Source organism: Cyprinodon tularosa, unplaced genomic scaffold (genome assembly GCF_016077235.1).
Source record: "Cyprinodon tularosa strain WSP-4 unplaced genomic scaffold, ASM1607723v1 ctg82, whole genome shotgun sequence".
Lineage (NCBI taxonomy): Eukaryota > Metazoa > Chordata > Actinopteri > Cyprinodontiformes > Cyprinodontidae > Cyprinodon > Cyprinodon tularosa.
Genome location: NW_024039585.1, coordinates 1,520,828 through 1,544,380, shown reverse-complemented (window position 1 = coordinate 1,544,380; position 23,553 = coordinate 1,520,828). Strand labels below are relative to the sequence as shown.

General features: G+C 36.4%; 1 protein-coding gene and 1 long non-coding RNA gene across 51 annotated transcripts in view; one reads left to right on the top strand and one right to left on the bottom strand.

Moving 5' to 3' along the window:
• LOC119774616 overlaps nt 1–12,509 on the bottom strand; it is a 41,782-nt gene extending 29,273 nt beyond the window's left edge. The window contains exon 1 of the long non-coding RNA XR_005279550.1: nt 12,259–12,509. This is a non-coding gene — a long non-coding RNA (uncharacterized LOC119774616). The remainder of the gene's footprint in view (nt 1–12,258) is intronic.
• The window catches only part of adgrl2a (adhesion G protein-coupled receptor L2a), a 148,718-nt gene that overhangs the window by 91,801 nt on the left and 33,364 nt on the right, over nt 1–23,553 (top strand). For 42 of the 50 annotated variants that reach the window (XM_038272175.1, XM_038272217.1, XM_038272176.1 and 39 more), the window contains 5 exons: nt 16,258–16,551; nt 17,273–17,376; nt 19,626–19,811; nt 20,318–20,356; nt 22,749–22,932. In XM_038272175.1, coding sequence (XP_038128103.1) covers nt 16,258–16,551; nt 17,273–17,376; nt 19,626–19,811; nt 20,318–20,356; nt 22,749–22,932 — 807 coding nt within the window. The remainder of the gene's footprint in view (nt 1–16,257; nt 16,552–17,272; nt 17,377–19,625; nt 19,812–20,317; nt 20,357–22,748; nt 22,933–23,553) is intronic. The other 8 variants (XM_038272211.1, XM_038272208.1, XM_038272171.1 and 5 more) reach the window with 1 other exon arrangement.

Here is a 23,553-nt window from a genome sequence, read left to right as displayed (position 1 = left end):
GAAGCCCGTTACCTTTTCAAGGAGGATCATTATCCAGGGAATTTGGAGAGGTTTACCATCCCTGCATTACCAGAGTACCAGGTGCCAAAGCTTTGGGTACCACTGCTAGCATATACCTTTTTTCAAGAACAAGCGAGACAGGGAAAAGCTGAGCTATGTATTCAACTCAGGAAACATGCATGCCCGGACAGGTGTAAAGTCTGGCCCAGGGCAAGATTAGATCTTTCCCAAAGAAATGCTGAAGTACTAAATCTCTGTTGGCCATTAAAAAGAAAAAAAAAGAAAAAATCTCACGCTCCTAGACAGAAGTGTCAGGATTTAAGGTCTTGCAAAGAAAAAAGATTTTAGACATAAGGGAGAAGGATCAATCATCCAGGGTCACCACAGCTGCACGTGTTTTTAATTAAGCTGTCAAGAGCAGAGAAGTAGCTAGCCCACGTCTGTGATAGCCCTTGCTAAGAAAATATAATAACAGCAATTATCCTAATCCCCTTACACTCAGGGTCCTAAGCCCAAGAAATACCCAGGGTAGTCACTGATGAGTCGCAGAGGTCAAGCAACTTTTTCCACAGATTATCAGGAAGCTTAAGATTTATTAATATGTTTGCTTGTCCACTTTGGTATTGATAGGGCTTGGGCTAAGGCTACTAAATTGGATTCAGTCATTGGAACAGCTTCAGTCTTGCCAGAAGAAGGCAGGCTTTACTTTGACAAAGAATAAGACCCCGTTTTCAAATGAGAATTTATACGCCAGGAATTTACAGCTACAGTTACTTTTTCGTTATCCCACCTTGGAATTTTTATTGTCCCTCTGAAGCACAAGGATAGAAATAAATTCCGTAGTAGGATTTTGCAAGTAAATTTGAATGTTTTGTAAAGAATTACATAATGGAATCGGATTGATTTAAGATTAATCAACCAAAAATCTTGCAACGACTTATGCTAACAGGTTTAATTGTTTTAAGAGTTAAGACCAGTGTAACTTTTTATATTTTTTACATACTATAGCAATTAATACTGATTTATTCACATTATGACTACCCTTTTTTTTATAAGTGGCGTCATAAAGGTTTTGAGCACAGATTGACTTCCAAGTGTGAAAGTATAAAATAAAATTTACATGCTTAACTTTATGTTTTAAGGAGAGCTAATACTACACAGCCCCCTAAAAACACCGTCTCAAACAGGCATGTCCAAAGTTGTTCCTTGAGGGCCACTATCCCGCAAGTTTTAGAGGTTTCTCTGCTTCAACACAGCTGATTCTGATCATTGCAGTTCAAAAAAAGCCTGTTATTCAGCTATCAATGGAAATCAGCTGTGCTAAAGCAGGAAACCTCTATAAACTGCAGGACAGCAGCCCTCATGGACCGACTTTGGAAGTGCCTGGTCTAGTCCCTAAAACCCAATAGCAGCATTTTTATTACAGAGTTCTTTTCCTCAATGGAAAGGGAATCTGGTCAGGGGTAATGGAAATATTTGGCTAAATACTGAAAGATAGCTTACAAGAGGCTACAAAACACTGTAAACTTAACTATAGGTTTACAGTGGGACAACAACCCTACAAAAATAACCAGATTTACAATGGAAAGTTTGAAATTAAGATAACACTTGAAAATAAAATATCTTTTCTTTGACAGTCTTCATTTATTCTGACCATGCTTCAGATACTGTATCTTGCAAAGAAAAAAGAGCAAACTGTAATTATCTGGATCTTCAAAGGTGGAAGACGTTAGGGTAGAACCTCTTCAAAGAGAATAAAGAACATTTTTACTCTAGAGAGGTGCCTAAAATATGTATAGCTATAATCGCACCAAGAGGTTCTACGAATCACTGGGCTGAGCAGTGCTGGGTATATACTGTATGCAAACACTAAACCTTTTAAATGTATTCATTTTATTTTTTCATAAATTTGAAAAATATATTTTTTATTTTCTCAGCAATGCTTTGCCCAAGGTTTGTGGTTAGGGTGTTGAAAATTGCATTTGGTTTTAAAGAAATGTTCAAAATGTGTTTGCTCCCTACTCATTCAACATACAGACCTCCCGGTCATTGTGATGAGCCCATCTTTTCTCAATGTTGAGTATAGTTTCGAGCTTTGCAAACTCTACCTGACATAGTATATGCGCTCCTTGGGACACTTTTTTTATGTCAACAAGGACTCTGCTCTCTCTTCCTGACAAATGAGACCTGAGTCTGGCCCTGCTGCTGACTAATGTATGTTGAGCTGAAGTCGATGAGAGTAAAGCAGAATGGTCCAGGATGATCATCAAGTTGTCAATAAACTTGTCCTCCCACATGGCTGATGTTGACACATAAATGATGGCACTTTTTTTCTTGCTGTCACTGGACGCCCTCTCTTTAATATCTTGATGCTCGTTTGTCTGCCTCACCAGAGACTGAAAGAAGCTATCAAAAATGCACGGTGTGTTTGAGCACCGTGGGGGGTGCATAAAATTGGAAAACAAATAAGAGTGCAAGTTAAATTATCCAAAATGGCATTTCAAAACATTTCAAAAACATATCAGATTAATTTATAGTTTTTTTTAGGGGATCTTTGGAGTTTGCATGAAAGACTGTGTGTCTTGGATTGCCCAACAGTCAAGGAAATACTATTCCAAAATTTTAAAAGCTGTGATGGGATTAGGCCACACTCTTTTTATGAAGATAAGAGTGTGCTGTTATAAGTTCAAGAATAGTATTAGATTTATCTTCAAAAAGGAACTTCAAAGCATGCACAGACCATAACTTAATGGAGCATTTCTAAGAAGAGAAACTGCTGATGTTTCCATTTGTTATGCAGCTTCTTCCTAAACTGCACCAATATTTCTCAAGTGTACAAAAATCTTACCCATTTGATTTTGCCTACCATTTGCAGCGAAACCGCAAAGTAATGGGAAAATCATGTGCGACAGACTGTTGAGTTCCCGTCACCTCTGATAATTTTGCCTGCCTAGAGACAAGATCATCTCTTGTAGGATTATAGAGGGGTAGATGGGGTCACGTCCAATACGCATTTCCTCTGCAAATGGACATTAAATGGGTCAGTAAGTCTTACACTTGGCTTGAAGCAGAAGCCCCATAAGCTGCTCATTTAACTCTGCTGCCCTGGGTACTTTCTTCCTAGCATATGGTAAGTCATAAAAAATAGTCCTATAACTGATTTAAATTAGGTATTCCCAGGAAGAGTTACACCACCATATTTTATGTAATTCATGTCAACCTCGGATATGATGTAGTAAGAAATATCAAAAGCGATTCACACCACACATGCATACAAATCCTCTAACACTGCCTTAGTTGGACACATATCAGGCTGGGAACCCTTTTGTTTCAACTGTTGTAGCAAAATTTGTTCTTTACAAGTGCTTTCTGTGCTGCAATTAAGAGTCGGACAAATCATAATTGTTAAAACATAAATTCTATTGTATACACTTTTGCACTTTGCTGCAGCCCCATGTGAACCCAAGGCAAGAAAAAATTGTAAGAACAAAAAATGATCTAATTTATAAAAAATTACAGGATACTCTTTATTGACGTGAGTCATCAATTAATTTTAAAGCTCTGCATGTGTTCCATAAGATGACCCATGTTTTGGATGTAAGGAAAATAACTTACCATGCAAAAATGTTAGCTGCTACAAATGTGTGTTACTTGTAGGCATTAACAGTCACCCTGGAGAGCTTACCTCATACAGTCTGATGAATACACAAGTCTCTAATAAGAACCATGATGATTTATTCCTGTCTACTCTGCTGCTTCGATAGAGGTTAACCTGTGCATGTAAATATTTGAAGTAGAAATAAGGACATACAGAGGGAGAGATGGAGATTTTCAAGGAAAAGTACATTTACACCTTGAACATAGGACCGTTGTAAATATACCTATTAACAGATTTTTATTGAATCTCGGGTTAAATACATTTAGCCTTTGAGCTAATTTATACCTTGATCTCATACACACACATCAGCATTTCCTTCTTTTCATTTCTGTTATACCTATAAATTAATCCTTCATCCACAAATTATTTAGTTTGAGAAAATAAATGTTTTTTTTATATGTTCATTTTCATGAATTATATGGATGTTTCTTGACAGAAACTGGCACATTCGCACATGGAATTTAATGCTGCTTCATACTATTTGGTAGACCCGTTCTATTACACATGTTCAATTGCAGTAAGAAAGTAGAGTACAAATATTCAGGTCAAATCATTAATCTTTAAGGGACTGGAATGATTGATCCAAGGTAAATTTAAAATGCCCGACAATTGGGGTCCACAATTGTTTAAAAAAAAAAAAAAAATCCCTATTTAACCAAGAGCTATAATTTAGCAATCCTTTGTTATAAAAACCCAAATTAAGAAGCCTTGTTAATTTAAAACCCATTTTAAACATTGCCATAAATGTTCATCAACTAAACCATTTTTAGTAAAATGATACCCTTTTATGTTACATTATAGATGTCAATTAATTTACAGTCATATTTTTTTGCAATAAAAATCATATTTATTACTGTAGAGTATTACATGATGACCCCCCAAAAAAAGGAAATATTAAATTAAATAGTGGGTAAATCTTAAATTTTTATTGCCACCAGACCTCTTAAGAATCTGACCATTTGGTTTACTAGTAGTGGCATTCTAGGTATTTATCTATATCTTTCATAAAAAAAAAATCTTTATGATTTTAGATTAAAATTTTATTAAAACAAAGCTTGAATAATCTCCAGCTCCTGTATTGTATTGTTAGTGATATTAAGGTCAGCATTCTAAGCACAAATATTGTGCAGTTGTCGTTTAGGAATATATTGATTACTCATAGGCACCAGTAGTTATTAAAACCATGCAGTCTAATAAGTTTCATATTATAACTCCGAAAGTAGGTTATCTAACAGCAAGACATCAGTTGTTTTTCAAATGGGTAGTTCTGATATGGTAACATTTTTTATAGTCTCAATATTTGCCAATGAACACTTTTCTACATAGTTTGCAGTTGTTAAAGGAGAATTGTACAACCAACTGTTTCCCAAGAAGCAGCAAATGCATGCTGTATTTTCTGTAGCTGTAAGATTTTGTAGATCTAAGCTTGTTCTGTGATGCTCTAATAATAAGAAATAGCAGCTATTACAGCAATGGCCAATATGACAAACAGTTAATTTCTGAAATCACTTAACTTTGTTTTACCCATTGATTCATCTCTAACCAATATGTCTTCCAAGAAGCCTAATCAGCATCAAAACATTAGCCTTAAGCACAACAGTTAACTGAAACAAATGGGTAATAATATTTTTTCCTTATTTTTTAAAGTTACATTTAACATTTAGTTTGCAAGCGATTTCATTCGCTCATTTGACCTGTTCTATGCCACAGTCACCAGCTACAAGGTCCAGGATGTGTTAAAAATGCCCAATTTGTTTGTTTGCCTGAGCAACAATCTCACCCTTCTCCCTAAGCCCCTATCAACTATCTAAGCGGACACAGTGGTGTGAAAGGAGAGGTTATCGATGTGGAAAATCACCCTTTTTGTTTGTCTTGTTTTGTTGGTTTTTTGGATGTCTTTCTCCTGTCTTGTTTTCAGTTATATTTTTATTTTTCTTGATCTGCTTCCATCTACTATTTCTCTCTGCCATTCTCCCCTCTATCAGTCGTAACCTAACATTTAGTAGTACGTCCTTTTTTCCCCCTTCCTCTACAATATATATATATATATATATATATATATATATATATATATATATATATATATATATATATATATATATATATATATATATATATATATATATATATATATATATATATATATATGAGATGAAAAGTATTCAGAAAAAATAAATACAAATAGAAATAAGCAAAAATCTATATCTATATCTATATCTAATTTTATAAAGTTGAATAGTGAAATAGTGAAGATATATTAAAAAAAATTAAAGAGATATTTTGTATGTTTTTACAGAAAACTATCATGGAAATAGCCTTTTTATTTGACCCTCTATGACTTAAACGTCGTTTGATGAACAGACTGACACCTCAGTAATTTGCTGCCCAAGTAGCCTATTTTCCCTACATTTACTTCAGATCAGAACTTCTCATACTGCTTCTGTGGATGTGACGTCAAGCACGTTCATGTTAAATGGGTCCAAACTTACAAACAATGGCATCGGGCTCAACATAGACAACATTGGCAACTCCACATTAGGTGAAAAAAAAGAACCAGAAAACTTGTTAAGTACGAGGGTGCTCTATTAGAACAAGTAGAAGAGTCCTGCAGTTCTGTGTTTTGGCCACTAGTGTCAAAACACCCTATCATGCCGCTTTAAGTTCTATTCTTTCACAACCCAAACAAACTCAGCTATTTCCTACAATAAAAATCCAGCAAACAGAATTTTAAGAATCATATAATGGAACACAAACTTACACAAGTTTTACAAAATAGTAAGTGAGCTAAGATAAACATAGTGTACTTGAAATGCTCATGGGCACAACTGGCACAACTCTACAGGATTTATTTATAACCCATTGCTGAAAATTATAGGCTAAGAAAACCTAGGTAATATGCAGAGAGCTGAGCAACATCAGCTAATTATCTGACGGGGGGAATAGAACCACATTTGCTTGCAAAACACACTCGTGTCTTGAATAATATCCTATTAATCAAACATTTTCATCAGATATCTATATTTATGCTCAATTTGCTAGAATGTTTGTTTGTTTTTTGACCAATTTAAAGATTTCTTATTTAGGGATATTTAGCATCTACACTCAGACTTTAACAGATATTAATAAGAAATATTAATACAGTAACCACGCTTTTTCTGATTCACTTATCATGTAGTGAAAATCCTAAAAGTAGCCTTAATTTTTATCATCGTTTTCTATTTTAAAACATAACACCTATTGTCCCAAGGACTTAATGGCATTGGGAGTCAAAAGACTGTACAGTAGTCTTCCTTTGCACAATTCCTTTGGTGCATATAGACAAGATAACTTGATATGAGCCCCCAACCATGACCCCTTCACCCCAACCCCTAGTTTAATCTTAGCCTATTCAGTTCTTGTAAGTCATAAAAAATATATTGAGACAAAAGTTTTGAAGAATTGATCAATCAATGTATTAATAGAGAATGTATTGAAAATGTATACAAATATTTTCTACAGCCATGCCTAAAAATGTATGTAAAGCAATTTGGTTTTGTTAAGTGAGACATAACGTTAAAAAGGTTATGTATGTGGCACATGTTATACATGTATGTGTTTAATAATGATGAATAATTTAACATTTCATTATTGATTTCATTAGCACTGTTTTAGTATTATTAATTTGATGCATCCACCTCAAATTTGCAAAATTTAAAAACAGAACTAATGTGCCTGTGTAATGAATTAAATGTGGTGCACTTTCAGCTTTCTATACTTGCTGCATTCCTATCGATCCTGTTTATAGATTTCTGCTTGTGTGACATGTTTAGATTTGAGCGAAAAAGTTAGGGTCAAACCTCTCTTTAGCAGTAGGACCTTTTTTTCACAGCTGCACACATCCAGACTGAACCTGCTATATTTATGTAATTCTGAAGCAAACTAGAAACGGCACAGCCTCTAAATGAACCCATTGAAGGGTTCTTAATATTAACTTCATCTATCAAAGTTTAAAAAAACAATATTTGACAGAAACTGATGAGTTGATGAGCCCTAACACACTGATGGCAGCTTGCACACAGAGCAGGCTGTCTGTAGATAACAGCGATCCGAAGTGAGGCCTACATGTGGCTTGTAGCTCAACTGAAAATCTTGGTTCTATATCAAAGTGATGGAGCTGTTGTCTTACCCAGAAGGGAGAGGAAGATTCAGGCTCTATCTCCCTCACGCTGCCTCTATGTATACAGGCTGAATCAAACTTAGCGCAGTTATCTGGCCTAAACACTCTGTCAGGTTCTAAGGACCAGCTTTGGTGAAGTAGCTCTTCACTGTGGTCGCTAGACTAGTGCCCTCTTCACTATTATTTGGGTGAATATTTTAAAACTAGTTGGCAAAATGTGTCATAATGAAAGGTTTATGATTTCATTTTGCTGTTTTCTTTACATCTTTGTTTCAATATGCCTATATTCCGTTTGCACTAAGTTATCAGCTACAACCGTCTAACAGCCCATGCCTATGTGCACCCAGGGGCTTCTCGCTACTTAACCCCAGACCTGTTTTCTCTGAAATATAATCATTTCTGCTTCTCTAGTGTAAAACATTATGGTCAGTTGTTGGTACCAGATAAGGCCATTAAACAAGGCCTTTCCCGAACACACCTCAACATGATGTTTTATCAAAAGCCCAAACTGCTTGTAATTCGTTGCCTTGGGCTGTCAACTGCTGAAGTTAAACTGCTGTACAGAGTGCTGTTAAATGATACCCACCAACAACATACAAGAATTCAAGCAACAGCAGACCTGGACTTATGATTTAAAATGTCATAAAGCATTGCTTTACATAATATGAGGAGAGGGAGAGAGAAAGAGGCAATGATTATGGTTACACTGAGCCCTATAGCCAAGGGGATCCGCAGTTTCTTGTTTGATTACAGTCAGACTGTGAAACAACGTGTATTAAAAGAATTATTACTCAGACATCACAATGGTCCCCCATCACTGCCTGACACATGCCTTTGAGGAGCTTTATTTCACACAGTCTGATTATTGTGTCTCTGGGAGTCTGTGTTCCATTAATCTGTACATGTGCGAAATTGTCTTTCACTTTCTACAGCTATGCTGTTGTCTGCATGCATGCTTAAGCAGTTTCCAGCCCCTCATACATGTGTGTGCCTGAGTTTGGGTTGTCATTTCTACGCCTGTGCCCGAATGACCCCCTCTGTCGCTCACTGGATCTAATTTTTTGTCTGCTTGGCACAGTTTGAGTTAATACTTGAAATTTGAGGCACGCACCGTTACAAAAAGCTGGAAGAAGATAAAAAGAAAATGTAGTCTGGCAGCTGCTGTGTCTGTTTCCTTTACTTTGTTGTTATGTTGTTTGTGGAGCTCTATATGAATGTGTACATGTTTGCGATTGCTTGGGTTTAAGTGGAGTGTGCTGCCTTGCCTCTGTCCATATGAAGCGATGCATTGGCTCTGTCAGAAAGCAACAAGTTAGACCCAGCAGTAAATAACGTAAAACATCTATTAGGTTTTGTTTCCTAAGACTTGGATGTGTGCTGAACAAACTTCACAAGGACACAGCTCCTGGGAAATTATGTGAATTTTTCTCAGCTTTCTTCATATTTACTGCTGATGTACCAGCAATCACACGCCTTGTTGGCTTTCACAGCTATGCATGCAACACCAAGTGAAAGATGTGTAATCCAATTTCCTCTGTGTGTGTCATTGCTGTTATTGGTAGATATCAAATGCATCACATACTTGATATACTCATTACACTGTTTCATTGTCAATAACAGCTCTACTTCCCTATGAACCTAAATGCAACCGAGCTGAGTCCAGCAGAGATTGTTTTAATTTTTAAGAAACATTTCTAAAACTACACTTTACTTAAGGACAAAAAAAACTTTATAGCCATTAATCTACCCTTGTTATAATAATACAAATTTTGCCAAATTGTAGTTTCTATAAAAAAAATAATGGCATTCATAATACTTCTGGACTTCACATAAACACCAGATATGTGTTTTATTTTGCAGTTTCTATAAAATCTAGTTTTCAGTAATATTTTGAAACAAATAAAAATCAATGTTAAGCCTTAAGGAAGACTTCAGTTTGATTTTTCATTTTTTTTACAACATTCATAAATGGAGTATATTCAATCTAAAGCGAGGCTGAAAATTAAGTCAAGCAATGTTTCCCTACACATATTAAATACTGTTTTCTTGTAACCAGTTTCTTGCAACTCTTAAGCAAGTTTTTCCTTTCTATAATCTCAAATACAGTCCACACTGAAGGGTGTGTTTATGATAATAAGTTCTTCTGCTTATGTATGCTGCATGCCCTGATTGGAAAAAATCATTTGGTGTTACAGTTTCAGACTTATTGATAACTAGTGAAACACAGTTAATTTTAGAATAGTCATATAGCTATTTTAACCACATGTCTAATTTGTTTATTAGTATCTTATTGTTATAATGTGATTTTTCTTAAGGGCTCATTTAGTAAAAATGACCAGCTTTTTTAAACCTTTGATCAATGCAATTTTTCCAAAAGGATGGAAAAGAGAAGGTAGCCTTCTCGTGAAACCTCGCCTAATACCACTATACGAGTAAAGAGAAAGCTGATGGAAAGTTTTTCTTTTTTTAGTTTTTTTTTCCTCATGATTTTCTCCTCTGTCAAAAGATAAGTAGAACCTGATAAAAATCACAAAATGTTACCCTGATGAACAACCACCCAGAGTCAGTACCAGATATGATATAATTGACATAAATGCTGGGGTTTTCCATTTGTCACCCTGACACGAGTACTCAATCCTGATAAAGTCTCATCTAGGCTTCATATAAGCGTAGGGATTGTATGTGTGTGTGTGTGTGTGAGTGAGTGTGTTTTCCTCTGCTTCTAAGTTCTTACTGTAAATGTATGCATATGCTGACAACACTTGACAAGCCACATTCATCTCTTTGATTCCTGTCTTATTTTCTGTCATCGATCCCAGACCTGTAACCCCAGCGGTAATAACAGAACCACCAAGAAATGCCACAGTGTGTGGGCATCGGATCACACAAAGTGGTTATGAATAAGCCTTCCCTGACTATTGGCTGTACTTTGGAGAATATCAGTCTATGCACTCGCACTTCGTGACAGCTAATTGAAGCTTCCCCTTGGGCTGAGATCAGGAGAGATATAATAATCAAGAATCCTGTCCTGGTTTTGGATGTAGTCCAAAGTAGTCAAAAAACTTTAACTCACTCACTTTGTTAACTAAAGAATATAATTCAGGGAATGCACCTACGATGTCAGACATCTGACGTTGCAGTAAAAGACAAGATGTCACAAATTAGACAAAAAGACCCGTGCAGTTTTCTTACAGATCAATAACGATCCTTCACAGCATCCACTTATAGACATATTCACTTGGACAGCTCTGTGAGTGGAGTTGGCCTTTTTTGTAATACCTTAGCTTCTTCCTTCCTGCTTTCAGTGGATTAAACTGAACCAGGCTATTGCATATAGGTAATAAGATTAGTGTGCCGTTGGCAGAAATGTGAGCTAGCATACCACACACAATAAAAAAACAGTGGTCAGAGAGGCTTGCATTGTTCATTTTGAAATCTCAGTGGGAAGAATAGCCTACATTCAGATTGACCTTTCTTTACACACAGGAAAGAGGATTACATTGTATCATAAACATGACGTGAAAACCCCACCAACAGGATTATAGTAGGCCTTTCATCTAATGTGTCTGCGTTGTATTATTCCTCATTAATGAGGCCTGTTATAGCACAGCTGTAGCTTGGACCTTTACCAGTGCCTTTTTTTTCCCCAATGCTAATATGACTTTATTTTCTTATTAATGGGCATATACATAAAAAAAAATAAAAAAAAAAAAAAATAAAAAAAAATAAAAAATTAATGGGCATATACGAACATGGGTGACCCATACCGGATTTTAATCAAAATGGAAAAGCAAACTTTTTTCCGGCAAGGCTAATGTAGTATAACCACTTAGTCCCCAAACACCCATTTTTTTCTTTATTATGTAGTGTAAAAATCATTTTCTTTTTGCTTATTTCAATAACTAGCTGGTGAGTGAGAACGATGGCGGCTTTGCTACATTTACAACTTACAGTTTTTTAATTCGTCTTAGCAAAAAGTCTAAGTTGTATGGACATTATGACAAAAAAATTAAAAGTGGGGTACACCATGACACTTTAAAAATGTTATTACATTCTCATCTAAAAACATAAGAACCTATTTAGTATTCAAATTTGTAATTCAAGTATTATGGATTGTAAACATTTGAGTTCTCTGCACATCTTTTTTAAGAGCAATTCTAATGTTAAAATAACACTGTGTAACCTTTTAAGTATTTCAGTAGTTTAATTAGAGATATGTTTACTGATTTTTACTCTCAATGTACGCTCAATGGTGTGTCTCCTTGTTCCGTGTGGGCTGGCCCTTTAAAAAAAAATCCTATTTTACTTGAGACGGTCGGATCCATCGCTAATTGAGTCATGTGACCCAGATGAACGCTTTTTCGGCAGTCTGAAATCTCCTTAAACATGAGAGATAACTTAACTAAAAGTTGTTGTTGGGAGACAAAATAGATATGACACCTACCTGATCAGAAATATCTTTGGTTCTCTGATTTGGGTGGATGTCATCTTATCTTTACAAAGAACTCCATGACTTAATCTGCTGGTCCAAAGAGGTCTGCTGTCAGATTCCAAAACACAGAGAGAGACTGTTTCATTTTGCAACAGTGCAGGTTTGCCATTGGCCTTCAGGGGTGCTAAACCTATAAGTTACACGTATGGCACAGTTAGTGTCTAAAAGCTTAAGAATGTCTAATGCCACATTTTTAGCTTCATGCTAACTTGTCAAAACATAAATTTTCTCTGTAATTCTAATGGTGATAGTAGGTAGGGATGGAAAACCAAAACTTCAAAGACACTTATTATAAACAGACCCATGAAACCCAACATTTGCCTAGGGCCACAAAAAGGAGCCTTGTTGAATGAGAGTGTTGACAAGATACAGTTGCTAGTTGACAAGCTTCAGGAATGTACTTGGATCACAGTAGATGTCTCTCTGATTTATTGGCTGTAACTAGGAGCTCTTTATCTCAAATCATGCCTGTGAACTGTGATTCATTTTATTTCTGTCAGTGTTTTAAACCCCAGCACCCCATGACCAATGGAGTTCTAAGATTTTATCTTCCATCATTTCGAAATGGGATACCTTTAGAGGGCCTCACAGATTCTTGGAGATATTCTGGAAATTTTCCAAACATTTCCAACCCAGATGTTTTAAAAGAAAAAATATTGACTTATATGCTCTGTTGACCCAGTATGAGAATCATAAAATTGCATAAACAAAAATGTTAAAAAAGTTATATTTAACTTGAATTAACCTGAATTTACTTCTAAGACATACTGTAGAAATGTAAAAGCAGACGAAGGGTTCAGGTATGTCACCTTCATATTAAAGGACACTGCAGACAGCTTGTCTCTCAGTCACTGTAAGAGGGTTTATGGTTGACCATTTCACAGTGTTGAGTAAAAACATGAATGTAGGGGAGGAGGTACAAAAAAGACAAGGTGAATTCAGCCAACCAAATCCGCCTTCAGCTCACAGTCAAAAATGCCAGTCATCTGTGTATACCCTCACATCCTCCTGCTTGCGTGTGTATGTGTGGCTCTCAAGTCCACAACAGGAGGTAGCACACAGAGCACTCCTTTGGTCAATAGAGCCTATTTCACCACAGGTAGCAAAGAGCCTTAAAGGCATCTTACCTTCAGCTCTACTGTGCTGAAGCCTTCATCCGCACTGTGGGCCTATGGTTGTAGCAGTTGGGGTGGGGGTGTGCGCAGTGGTGGGAGATTTGGGGTTGCTGTCAGCGAGACCTATTATCCAATGAAGGCAACAGATATGGAAGTGTTGTCACCTGGGGTCTGGTTGCCTCTCCTGCAATCTACCTGAAGACAGAAACTGTCCATTCCTTAGTGGGAAGACGCTGTATTGTTTCAGAAAATTTCTGTCATCATCCTCTGTCTCTGTGTTCTTCTATTTTTTTTAATTTATTTTCCCACCAGCCCTTTGCATTTACCCTCGTCCTAGATCTGCCTGTGAATCCCGACTGTCTTTCTATCACATTGGCTCTCTCTCATTCGTGTTTTCCCCTTGCTGCGGGGAGCTACTGAGAACGACTGTGTTCAACTCAAGCAGTGTAACAGCAACTCTTCACTTTCTCTGCATGCTCTACAGGCAGCCTAATGGAGGAAATCAAAGTGCTCAAACACGATTAGATTCAGCATGCACACAGCATTCCAGTCAGACCTCCTTTGATTGATGGAGCTTATCCTTTTTAAATTCACACAACAAATATCTTTGACAGGGGAATCTGGTTTTGTTTAGCACATGTGAAAGTGGAATGGATTCATTTTAGGAAGGTATCATTTCATGCAGAACTTCCTTATATTTGACTTTCTATAAAATGTAAATACAGACCTACTCACTCTGCTCCAGTGAATCTCATAAAATATGTCCTCTTTTTCCTTCGTGGCTGATGTTATGAGTGTAGTATTTCCTTTTTTTTTTCCTAAGAGTAAGACATATTGGTTTTGCCCCAGGCGTTGCATGAGTTACGACATAGCTACTGTAGCAGAGTGTTTGGAAGGAATAACTTTAAAATCAATGTTCTAGCACTGTGGCTATACGGACTGGTCGGGACTGCTCCAGTGAAATTTAATTAGCCATGCCACAAGCTCTTCTAGGCAAGAATGATTGCCAAAAGGATGTTACTCTAATTACTGTCTTGTTCTCCTCAGACTCATCAACTTGAACAAGCAGTAATCAAAACACAGGAGGTAATACAGTGAAGATCCTGGATATGTCAGCTACTTTTACAGGATACAGAGTCCTGTAAAAATAGTTTTGCGACATGAATTTTTCTTGTTAAAGCTGTAAGTTTGTATCGTTTTGTACATAATGAGCCAAAAACAAAGTTTTACACCATTTTGATGTATAATACCTTTCCTTATTCCAAAATAGTGCAACAAGTGTGTAATTTATTCTCTGATTTTTATATTTTTTTTATCCTAGAGGTGTGTTAGAGAATATTAGTTAAGTAACAGGGTGATGGAAAAAAACTCACCAGATTAGCTGAGAAGTTTTAAACATCCTAAGATTTGAACAACTTACAAAGCACAGTTCTATCAGTAGATCTTATAACATGATGGCAATACCTCAAAGTTTCCAAGAAGACTATTGACAGAAAATGATAAGTTACATGAGGCAGCTTTAGTCTGAGAACCAATCAAAAGATTCTGGTAAACTTGTAGATTCTACATGCATAACCCTGGTGCTCTATTTTCTGGAAGGATATTACTGTTATTCTCAAATCTGGCTTTTTTGGAAGAATTGCACAAACAAAAAAAGCCCTTAGCCGAAAGAAATGGTTCTCTGTTTGAAATTTAGCCGCAAGCCAGGTAGGTAACAAACAAAGGAAAGAATGTGCTGACATTAGGTGAGACAAAATATCAGTAAGACTCCACAAATATGGTAGAATGCAAATGATATTATTTGGAATAGTTTTTTTAGCAGGGACAAGGAAGCTGGTCAGAGCTGATTAGGAAACGCACGGCACTAACTACAGGGCAATCCTTAAGCAAAACCTGTTTAAGGCAGCATATGAATTGAGACTGGAATCTATGTACACCTTCTAGAAAGAAAACACCAGTAGACATTCAAACTGAGCTATAATGAAAGGATTTAGATTTAGTCATATTTTTGTGTTAAACTTAAACATTGATTTTTACGGATTCCCTCAAATAATGTAGGAAATTAAAGAAAAAACTAAACTTTAGGCTTGGCAAGCTCATGTACATGTGCACTTTTAAAATGTGTTACTGTAGTTGCAACTTGTAATGGTTTTGCAGAGGTCTGACTCATGGGGGGGGAAATATATGTGCAAAAACGTTTCTTTCTTTTTTTTTTTTTTAAAGCAACATAAAAAAATAACATTTACCGGTACCTGTTTTTTCTCTTTCAGATCATGTGTTGGTATATGATATAGTTTACCTTTCATAAGCATGTTTTATGTTAGGAGAAAAAAATAAGGTGTGTGAATATATTTGCATTTGCATTAAAAGGTTGCATCAGGAAGTCTTGAATTTGTAAAAATTGCAATGATTATGATAATGAGATCAAAGATGAATGCTTATTTCCTTCTATCCTCTCTTTTACATGTGGGCTTCATTAACTCTGAGACCCTTAGCATGCTGAGTATTGTCATTTGAGTCAGATGTGAGCATCTGATACTTTGAGACTATGTCCATTCAAATAGCATGAAAAATGCAATGCACTTTTAATTTTTTTATATATATATAATCTGTGTACATTATACATATGAGTGGTCCCAAAAAACAAGCTGAGCTTACTACCTGTTGGTGTTATGTAATGCATTATGTTTTCTTTTCTTCTCACAAAATGTCTCAATGTGTCTCCCTTTAAAGCACAGTTTATAAATCTCAGCAATGACAGTGGTTTCTCCACTGATCTAGACATGACAACCAAATCATAATTCTCTCCCAATCCAACCCCCATCTGTCTGCACAGCACCACCTCTGTCAGAAGTCACAACTGCCATTCAGCCCCAGAGGACTACCACCGTGACTACAACAACCACGGCCCACCGGGGTGCAGCTAACACCACCACGACTGTGCTTAAGGAGGGCAGCAGGCGGGCGCCCAGGCCGCCGCCTGTAATCCTACAGACAACTTCCCCTCCGCCTCTGGAGTCGTTCCCCTTACCTGAGCGCTTCTGCAAGGCTACTGAGAAAAGAGACATAATGTGGCCTCAGACCCAGCGGGGTATGGTGGTGGAGCGACCTTGTCCTAAGGGGACACGAGGTAAACAGGGCCTTGTCTCACCACAGGGATGTGGGCGCGCTGTGTATGATAAACCTTAAGCATCTCAAGAGAACATCCCTGAGTTTCCCATATCAGACTAGTACTCCTGCATACCAGTGTGTTTCTATAAAAAAAACAAAAAAAAAACTCAGTACTGAGCTAAGCAACAACAATTTAATTCAGTCAGCATTTACCTTTTCAATTCTAGCTCTAAATGTGATTATGCACTGGGTAATAACTGTGCTGGAAAGCAAGCAGACTCACATGTTTCTTTCTAAACTTACATAGAGACCTGCATCCTTCTTTTGATAGTGTGTGAAATTGTGTGTGGAGTTCATCAAACAAGCGACTGATTAGAAGACAGGAAACATTTGCCACTGTAGAGCAAAAGCATGCAAAAAGTGTAACAGATATTTCCAGAAAACAATCCACCCCCTCACAAAATAAAAGAATCTGATTGGTGTTTGGAGTGCGATTCTACTGTAAATTGCAACCCTAACCGTTGCAAACTTAATCTGAGAAAAAGATAAAAGACTTTTCAAGGTGATATTTTTTAGGGTTTATGTCATCCCTACATTTGCATGACCACCTGACTTCTATATTGTTTCATGGTTTAATTTTTGCTTTTGTACTTTGAGGTCCTTTGAAAAAAACAGTTTTTTGAGATGTTTCAAACTGACTCATCTTTCCTTGTTTTTTTTGTTGTTTTTTTTCCTGCCAGGCACAGCATCTTATTTATGTGTTCTTTCAACTGGGGACTGGCACCCGAAGGGCCCTGATCTTAGCAACTGTACCTCCCACTGGGTCAACCAGCTGGCCCAAAAGGTTTGTTTGAGCTTTTTATAAGTAGAATCTCTTGCTAAAGAAAATAATAATAAAATAATGAACATGTACATTTAATTTGTTTTGCTTTGTTATCAAATCAAGGTCAAGACTACATGAAAACATATTGTGAGATATTACATTGTGATGTTACAGGCAGGATTTTTTTTTACTCTTATTTTATCAGAGATCACAATAAACTTGCACATCATTTTAAATGAAGGAATATTTGATCTGCTTTCCTTCTTTTTTCTTTCTTTCTTTTCTTTGTAGAGACACCTCTTTTTGTAGATTTAGACTGAGAGTGTCAGAACATCAATCTTTAATTTCTGCCAAAGATTTGTGCTTAATTTTGCTCTAGACTTTGCTGGACCATTCTAGAACATGAATATCATTAACATCTTAACATTAACATACAACCTGTTTGTGTGCTTAAGTTACTTGTCTTTCTTGAGGGTGAATCTGGCCTTAAGTCAACACAATGCCACGACAACCAGCTTCCATGGTATAGATTCTGTATAAATTGGGATATGCAATGGTAAAATTCTGCCATGCATGGTGTTTTGCATCCAGACCAAACAATTTAGTTTGGATCTCATCTGACATACCTTCTGCCATGATGTTAGCCATGTCATTGCAAACTTTAAACAAAGAATCTTGTGGCTTCCTTCTTGCCAACCTTCCATAATAGAATAATTTAAGGGTCCCCAAATGAATGTGCAGCACCTGAATTAAACTATTCTTGATTGGCATCTCATCAAAAAATGGTGATGAAGATGAAGCCTTTGTTTACCAATAAATATAAATTCATAGGAAAAAAACTGTTCCTAACTATACTTTTTTCCTTAAAATTTCACAGTAACTAGTAAGGTAGCCATGGTGTATTGACTACCTTCCTTTTACCAAAGAAGGTATGCAAAACCCCTTTTATGCTTGAATCTAAAATTATAAACATATTTTAGTTATTTGATACGGTAAGCCGGTAAAGAGGCCACATTATTGCTTTATTATTGCTGATTAAAGGGAATACTTTCAGCTTTGTGAACTGTTATTTTGGTCCATGTAATAAAAGGATCCATCAGCATTGCTCTAGAGCTGTCACTTGGGTGCTTTTTAATTAATACTCTCCCTGCCTTTTCCATTCGTTTAGATTTAGGTCTCCGTCTTTTTAGATTTGCAGTTGTGCCATAATATTTCCATTTTCTGATGATGGATTATAGCTGTTTATAAGATGTTTAGAGCTTGAGATATTGCTTTATGACCATCGTCTTTTGCTTTGAAGCTTACAGAGAGATTTATTCCAGACCAGCCTTTATTCTTATTTATGGTGCATTTTGTTAACCAATGCTGTCAGAAAACTACCTGAGGTCATCACAAAATTATATACTGGTCAATGATATGAATCCAGCTAGTTGCTATGAATTTTATTTTGGAGCATCAAAAACGGTGACTGCATACAAATAGATGTCAAACTTAATAAATATGCACCACTTTTTGTAATTAGACATTACAACTTGTGGCAACAATGTGACAAAATCTCTAAAGTACAAATGATCGAAGAAAGATACTTTACACTAAATATTAGGAATTGTATGCCCTTACTAAGGTTCACTTTCAAGTTTAGGGTTTTTTGATGGATCACTTACATCTAAATATTTACAAAAGAACTATGTGAAGAAAACATACATAAAATATTTATAGCTTTAGTAATATTCTATTTTGAACACCATATGTACATCTTAAATAAAAGGACACATCTCATATACATGTTTTAAAAACATACATTACTAAAATCTTCTGTGGAGGAGGTTGCTGAGCACTGATTTGTGTGTCATCGATTTATTAAAAAGGTTGCTACCTTTGCCCATACTTCAGATCTCATATTTTGCTGTAAATGAAATGCCTTATACATGAAATAGATTTGTTTAAATGGTTTTGCTTTTTTCATTGTAAGCATATTTGTGTAAAACCATCCATATGCAGGGTAATTCAAAGTGCTTTATGTAGAAAAGAAGGAAGAAAAGTCAATTTAAGAGAATAAACAATGTTGAAGGATAACCATTTAATGTGGGTGTTGCAAAAATTGTAAAGTTATCAGACTGAAATATTAAAATCCGGTAAAAAGCTAATACAAGGACTAGTAAACCTGGTATTTTAGGGGCTTATTCAAGTGAAATTGATGGTACAGAGAAGAGCCTAGAAGTCTGTCTTGTTCTGTCTTTGCTCTGATTATTCACCCTCTACTCATGCAGATCCGCAGTGGTGAAAACGCAGCTAACTTAGCCAATGAGCTGGCCAAGCACACCAAAGGCCAGATCTTCGCCGGTGACGTCAGCTCATCTGTGCGTCTAATGGAGCAGCTGGTGGACATCCTCGATGCTCAGTTGCAGGAATACAGACCCAGTGAGAAGGATTCTGCTGGACGAAGCTTCAATAAGGTAACCGCATCGATAAAAGCTCAGTACTGTACACATCAGACGTCAATTTTTTATTTATTCCCTCTAGAAAATATGAAAAGCATGTTAATCTGCATGGTAAAACCTTATAAAGGCTAGTCGATACTTGATCAAAATGGTGAAGAGTGTAAACTGACTCACAAAAATCTAAGCAGCTACAGCGCTAAAGCAGATTTTCTTTTAGCGTGTTTTACCTCAGTGGCCAAAATATGGTGGCATAAATCCTTTGACATATGCTAACTTGATGGGTAAGGAAATACGGCATGTAATGAATATTAGCTGCAACACTTTTATTCTTAGATCTCTTTACAAGCAGGTCAGTGGCACAAGGCAATAGGGAGTGGCTGCAGCACTCATTTATTAAAAAGTTTCTACATCCATTTATCAGACATGTTTTTTTTTCTACCCATCTCTTCTCCAAACAAGTGATGTAGTGCAAATTACCTGTCTCATCTGTTCTTCTTTTTTTTTTGTTGATAAAAACAAAGCTTCAAAAACGAGAAAGGACATGCAGGGCATACATGAAGGTACTGAAGCAATGCTTCTGCCCACGTTGCTTGCTGCTGTTCCCTCTTTCCCCAAACTCTCTTTATTTGTCCAAGCCCAAGTCCAGCAGCATGCACCTACTGCACTGTAATGCACCACCCAACCCCGTCCTTGCACTTCCTGCTTTTCTGAATCACTGCTAGACGCACAGCCACAGTTGTACGCAAAGTGCACTCTAAGACAAGGAGAAGACATGCCCCGTTATGGGCAGCTTCCTATTAATTGTATCTATATTGTGAATGTGTCGCTGTGTTGCCCTCACCGCTCTGCATTGATGATTATGATGGTTTTTTGGTCCTTCATTTCTCAACCCATTCTGTGTGTTTATTTAGTTTGCTGAGGCTGCATGTCTAGCTCCATAACACTACAACTCAAATAAAGTACCTTATTCTTCCATCCCTTTCATTATTCTTTTAATGAAGGGGTTCACTGCCCTTTTTCATCATTTTCTGAGAGCTTTTGTAAAAACCTTTTCTTGTTCAGATGTGATTCATGATAATTTTTTTAAAAGGTGCCAACACCTAACCCTTTCACTGCATGCAGAGTAGAAATGGAAGCTTTTGTTTTCCAAGGACACCGATTTATCTGCAGCTTTGTCTGTTGATTAGTGGGTTACAAGTCAAATCTTGTTTTATTCCTTTTTATTGTATTTTATTGTATTATTCCTTTTTTCTCTCCCCATCAGATTAAAATAATACCTAGAAGCACCAAAGTATGTTGTCCTCACATCCCAGATGCTTTAGGGACGACATGTCCCCAACGACCCCCAAATCTTTCCTTTGGAAGAGCATTAGAATAGATCAAACTAATTAGCCTGTAAACAAGTAGTAGCACTAGAATTAAGCCAAAAAATGAATTCTAATCATAAAACATTATAGAAAACAGAAATTTAAAATCATATTTCATATCCCAACACATGGAGGCAGCAGTATCTAACATCTGCCATACCTGACACAACATCACATTAACCACCCCACACCCCTTCCACCAGACGTCGATAACTTTGATTATGCGATTAGATCTATCGACTTGATTATTTCCTGTTTTTACCCGCATCTGTTTGGATGCCGCATTCCACATTTGTTCTCCATCTCTTCCTAGTTGTTGAATGACACAGACACAGACTCATAACGGCGTATCACTCAAATTTCCTTTCATTTTTTTAGTTCCTTTTGGAGAGTTTCTTAATGACTTGTTGTACTTACGAAAACTGATCTTTGCAATCAGAGAAGTCTAATTGAGAGCCTCCCCTGTTACTCTCATCAGACAGTCTCTCAATATCCCTGTGATCAGACAGGCCTGATCCGTTCAGTATCCTGCGATCCAAAGTGTCTGCCTTGATGAAACGTCCTTGAAAAAGAAACTGAATCCCTACCATCAGTCATGTGCCTGTGCGTCTCCTTTAGCAGTTTGTCCTTAATGGCAAGAACACTTTCTTTAAAGAAGTCTGTTGTTTTCTTCTTGATGTTACCTGTTGTATTTTATACAATCAAAGTAAATCTCTGCCATGGAAAAGTATTCATAATTATTGTTCTTTTTCTGAAAAAGTTAACATTTCGTGACAACCAGACATTTCGAAATTATTTGATAGACTAACACATAGTGCTCATAGTTATGAAGTGAAAAATGTGTTATTTTTAGATTTTTGTTTTTTAAGTAGATTTAAATTTTTTATCATTTATTTTTGCAAAGTAACACAATAGATGAATAGAGATGGAGAACAATTGTTCAAGTCATAAAACTGTGAATTGGATTTTGAAAATTTTCATTTGATATAGAAATTCTGAGAACTAATTTATTAATCATTTAATTATTAACTGGAGTTCAGAGACAATAAAAATACAATAAAAAAGCTTTTTCTTTTGTCAATATGCTCTATCCTGAACTCCTCAAGTGCAAAAGTTTTAGTTTCACCTGGTTTGATTTTGTAAAAAAATCTTTAAGGAAACTTTGGTGATCCAATTATTAATTGATTAATTAAAAAAAAAAGAATCGACAGATTCATGAATTTGGAAAATAATCATTAGTTGTAGCCCTACTTCAAAGTTTACCAACACTTTATCACTGGCCTGTCTGGTGTGCTCCTTGGTTTTAAAAATTTACTTGTTCATTAATGTAGCTATTTCGTATTGGATTATTGCATAACCTCCCAATAATTTGGCTAAGTTTGCAACATTTCAAATGATGAAAAGGTTTAGGCAGGATGAATATGTTTCAATCTAATTCCTTCAAATATGATTTCTAGTCACTTTCATTCATTCATTTCATTGTTTGCATGTTGAAACTTTCCCTGTGTTTACACTATAATTGTATTCTTTTTATATATTTATATACCTTTGTTTGTTTAATCTGTTTTCACCTGGTTTGACGCAGGCCATGGTGGACACAGTGGACAACCTTTTGCGACCGGAGGCCTTAAAGTCATGGCACGACATGAACAGCACAGAGCAAACTCATGCCGCCACCATGTTATTGGACACTCTGGAAGAGGGCGCGTTCGTCCTAGCAGACAACCTCATGGAGCCTGCAATCGTCAAGGTTCCCGCAGATAATATAAGTAAGTAAAACAGAAGAGCATTTATGATCAGTGCAATCCAAGTTAATTTGATTATGTTCTGTTCATTACAAGAGTCGCTCCTGACAAAGGGAAACAAAGCAGACTCGTAAAAAAGGACTGTGTTTTCATAATAAGCCTTGAAGCCCCAGGGGACCAGAAAAAAAGTGCATATTAAGTTTAACGAGTCGCTTACTGACAAAGTGATGAATATCAGACAATTAAACAGACTGGATTCTCTGATTGCGCACACTTACTTTATAAATGTATGTGTCTAGACCTTGTAACTCTATACATTAATGTGAACATTAGCTTGCTGCGGAGTCAGAAAAATTACATTGTTTATCCACAGCCTCCTCTTCCTTCCCTCATTTTCTTCAGTTGTTGCACTATCAAGGGGAAGATCTGTTTTTCTCTGAGCTGTTTTATTCATACTCTCTGGAGTCTTGCAGGGACAAAACGGTTCCTTTATGATTGACGTTTTTATTGCATAGCTCACTCGCGTCAAGATTTAGTGTTCACATCACAAATTCATGCGTCCTTTGCTCTGCATACTGTAATGTTTTGTGTAGAAATCTCTGAAAAAAGAGCCCTTGTATTAATCTTCTCTGCTCCTTTTTTCTC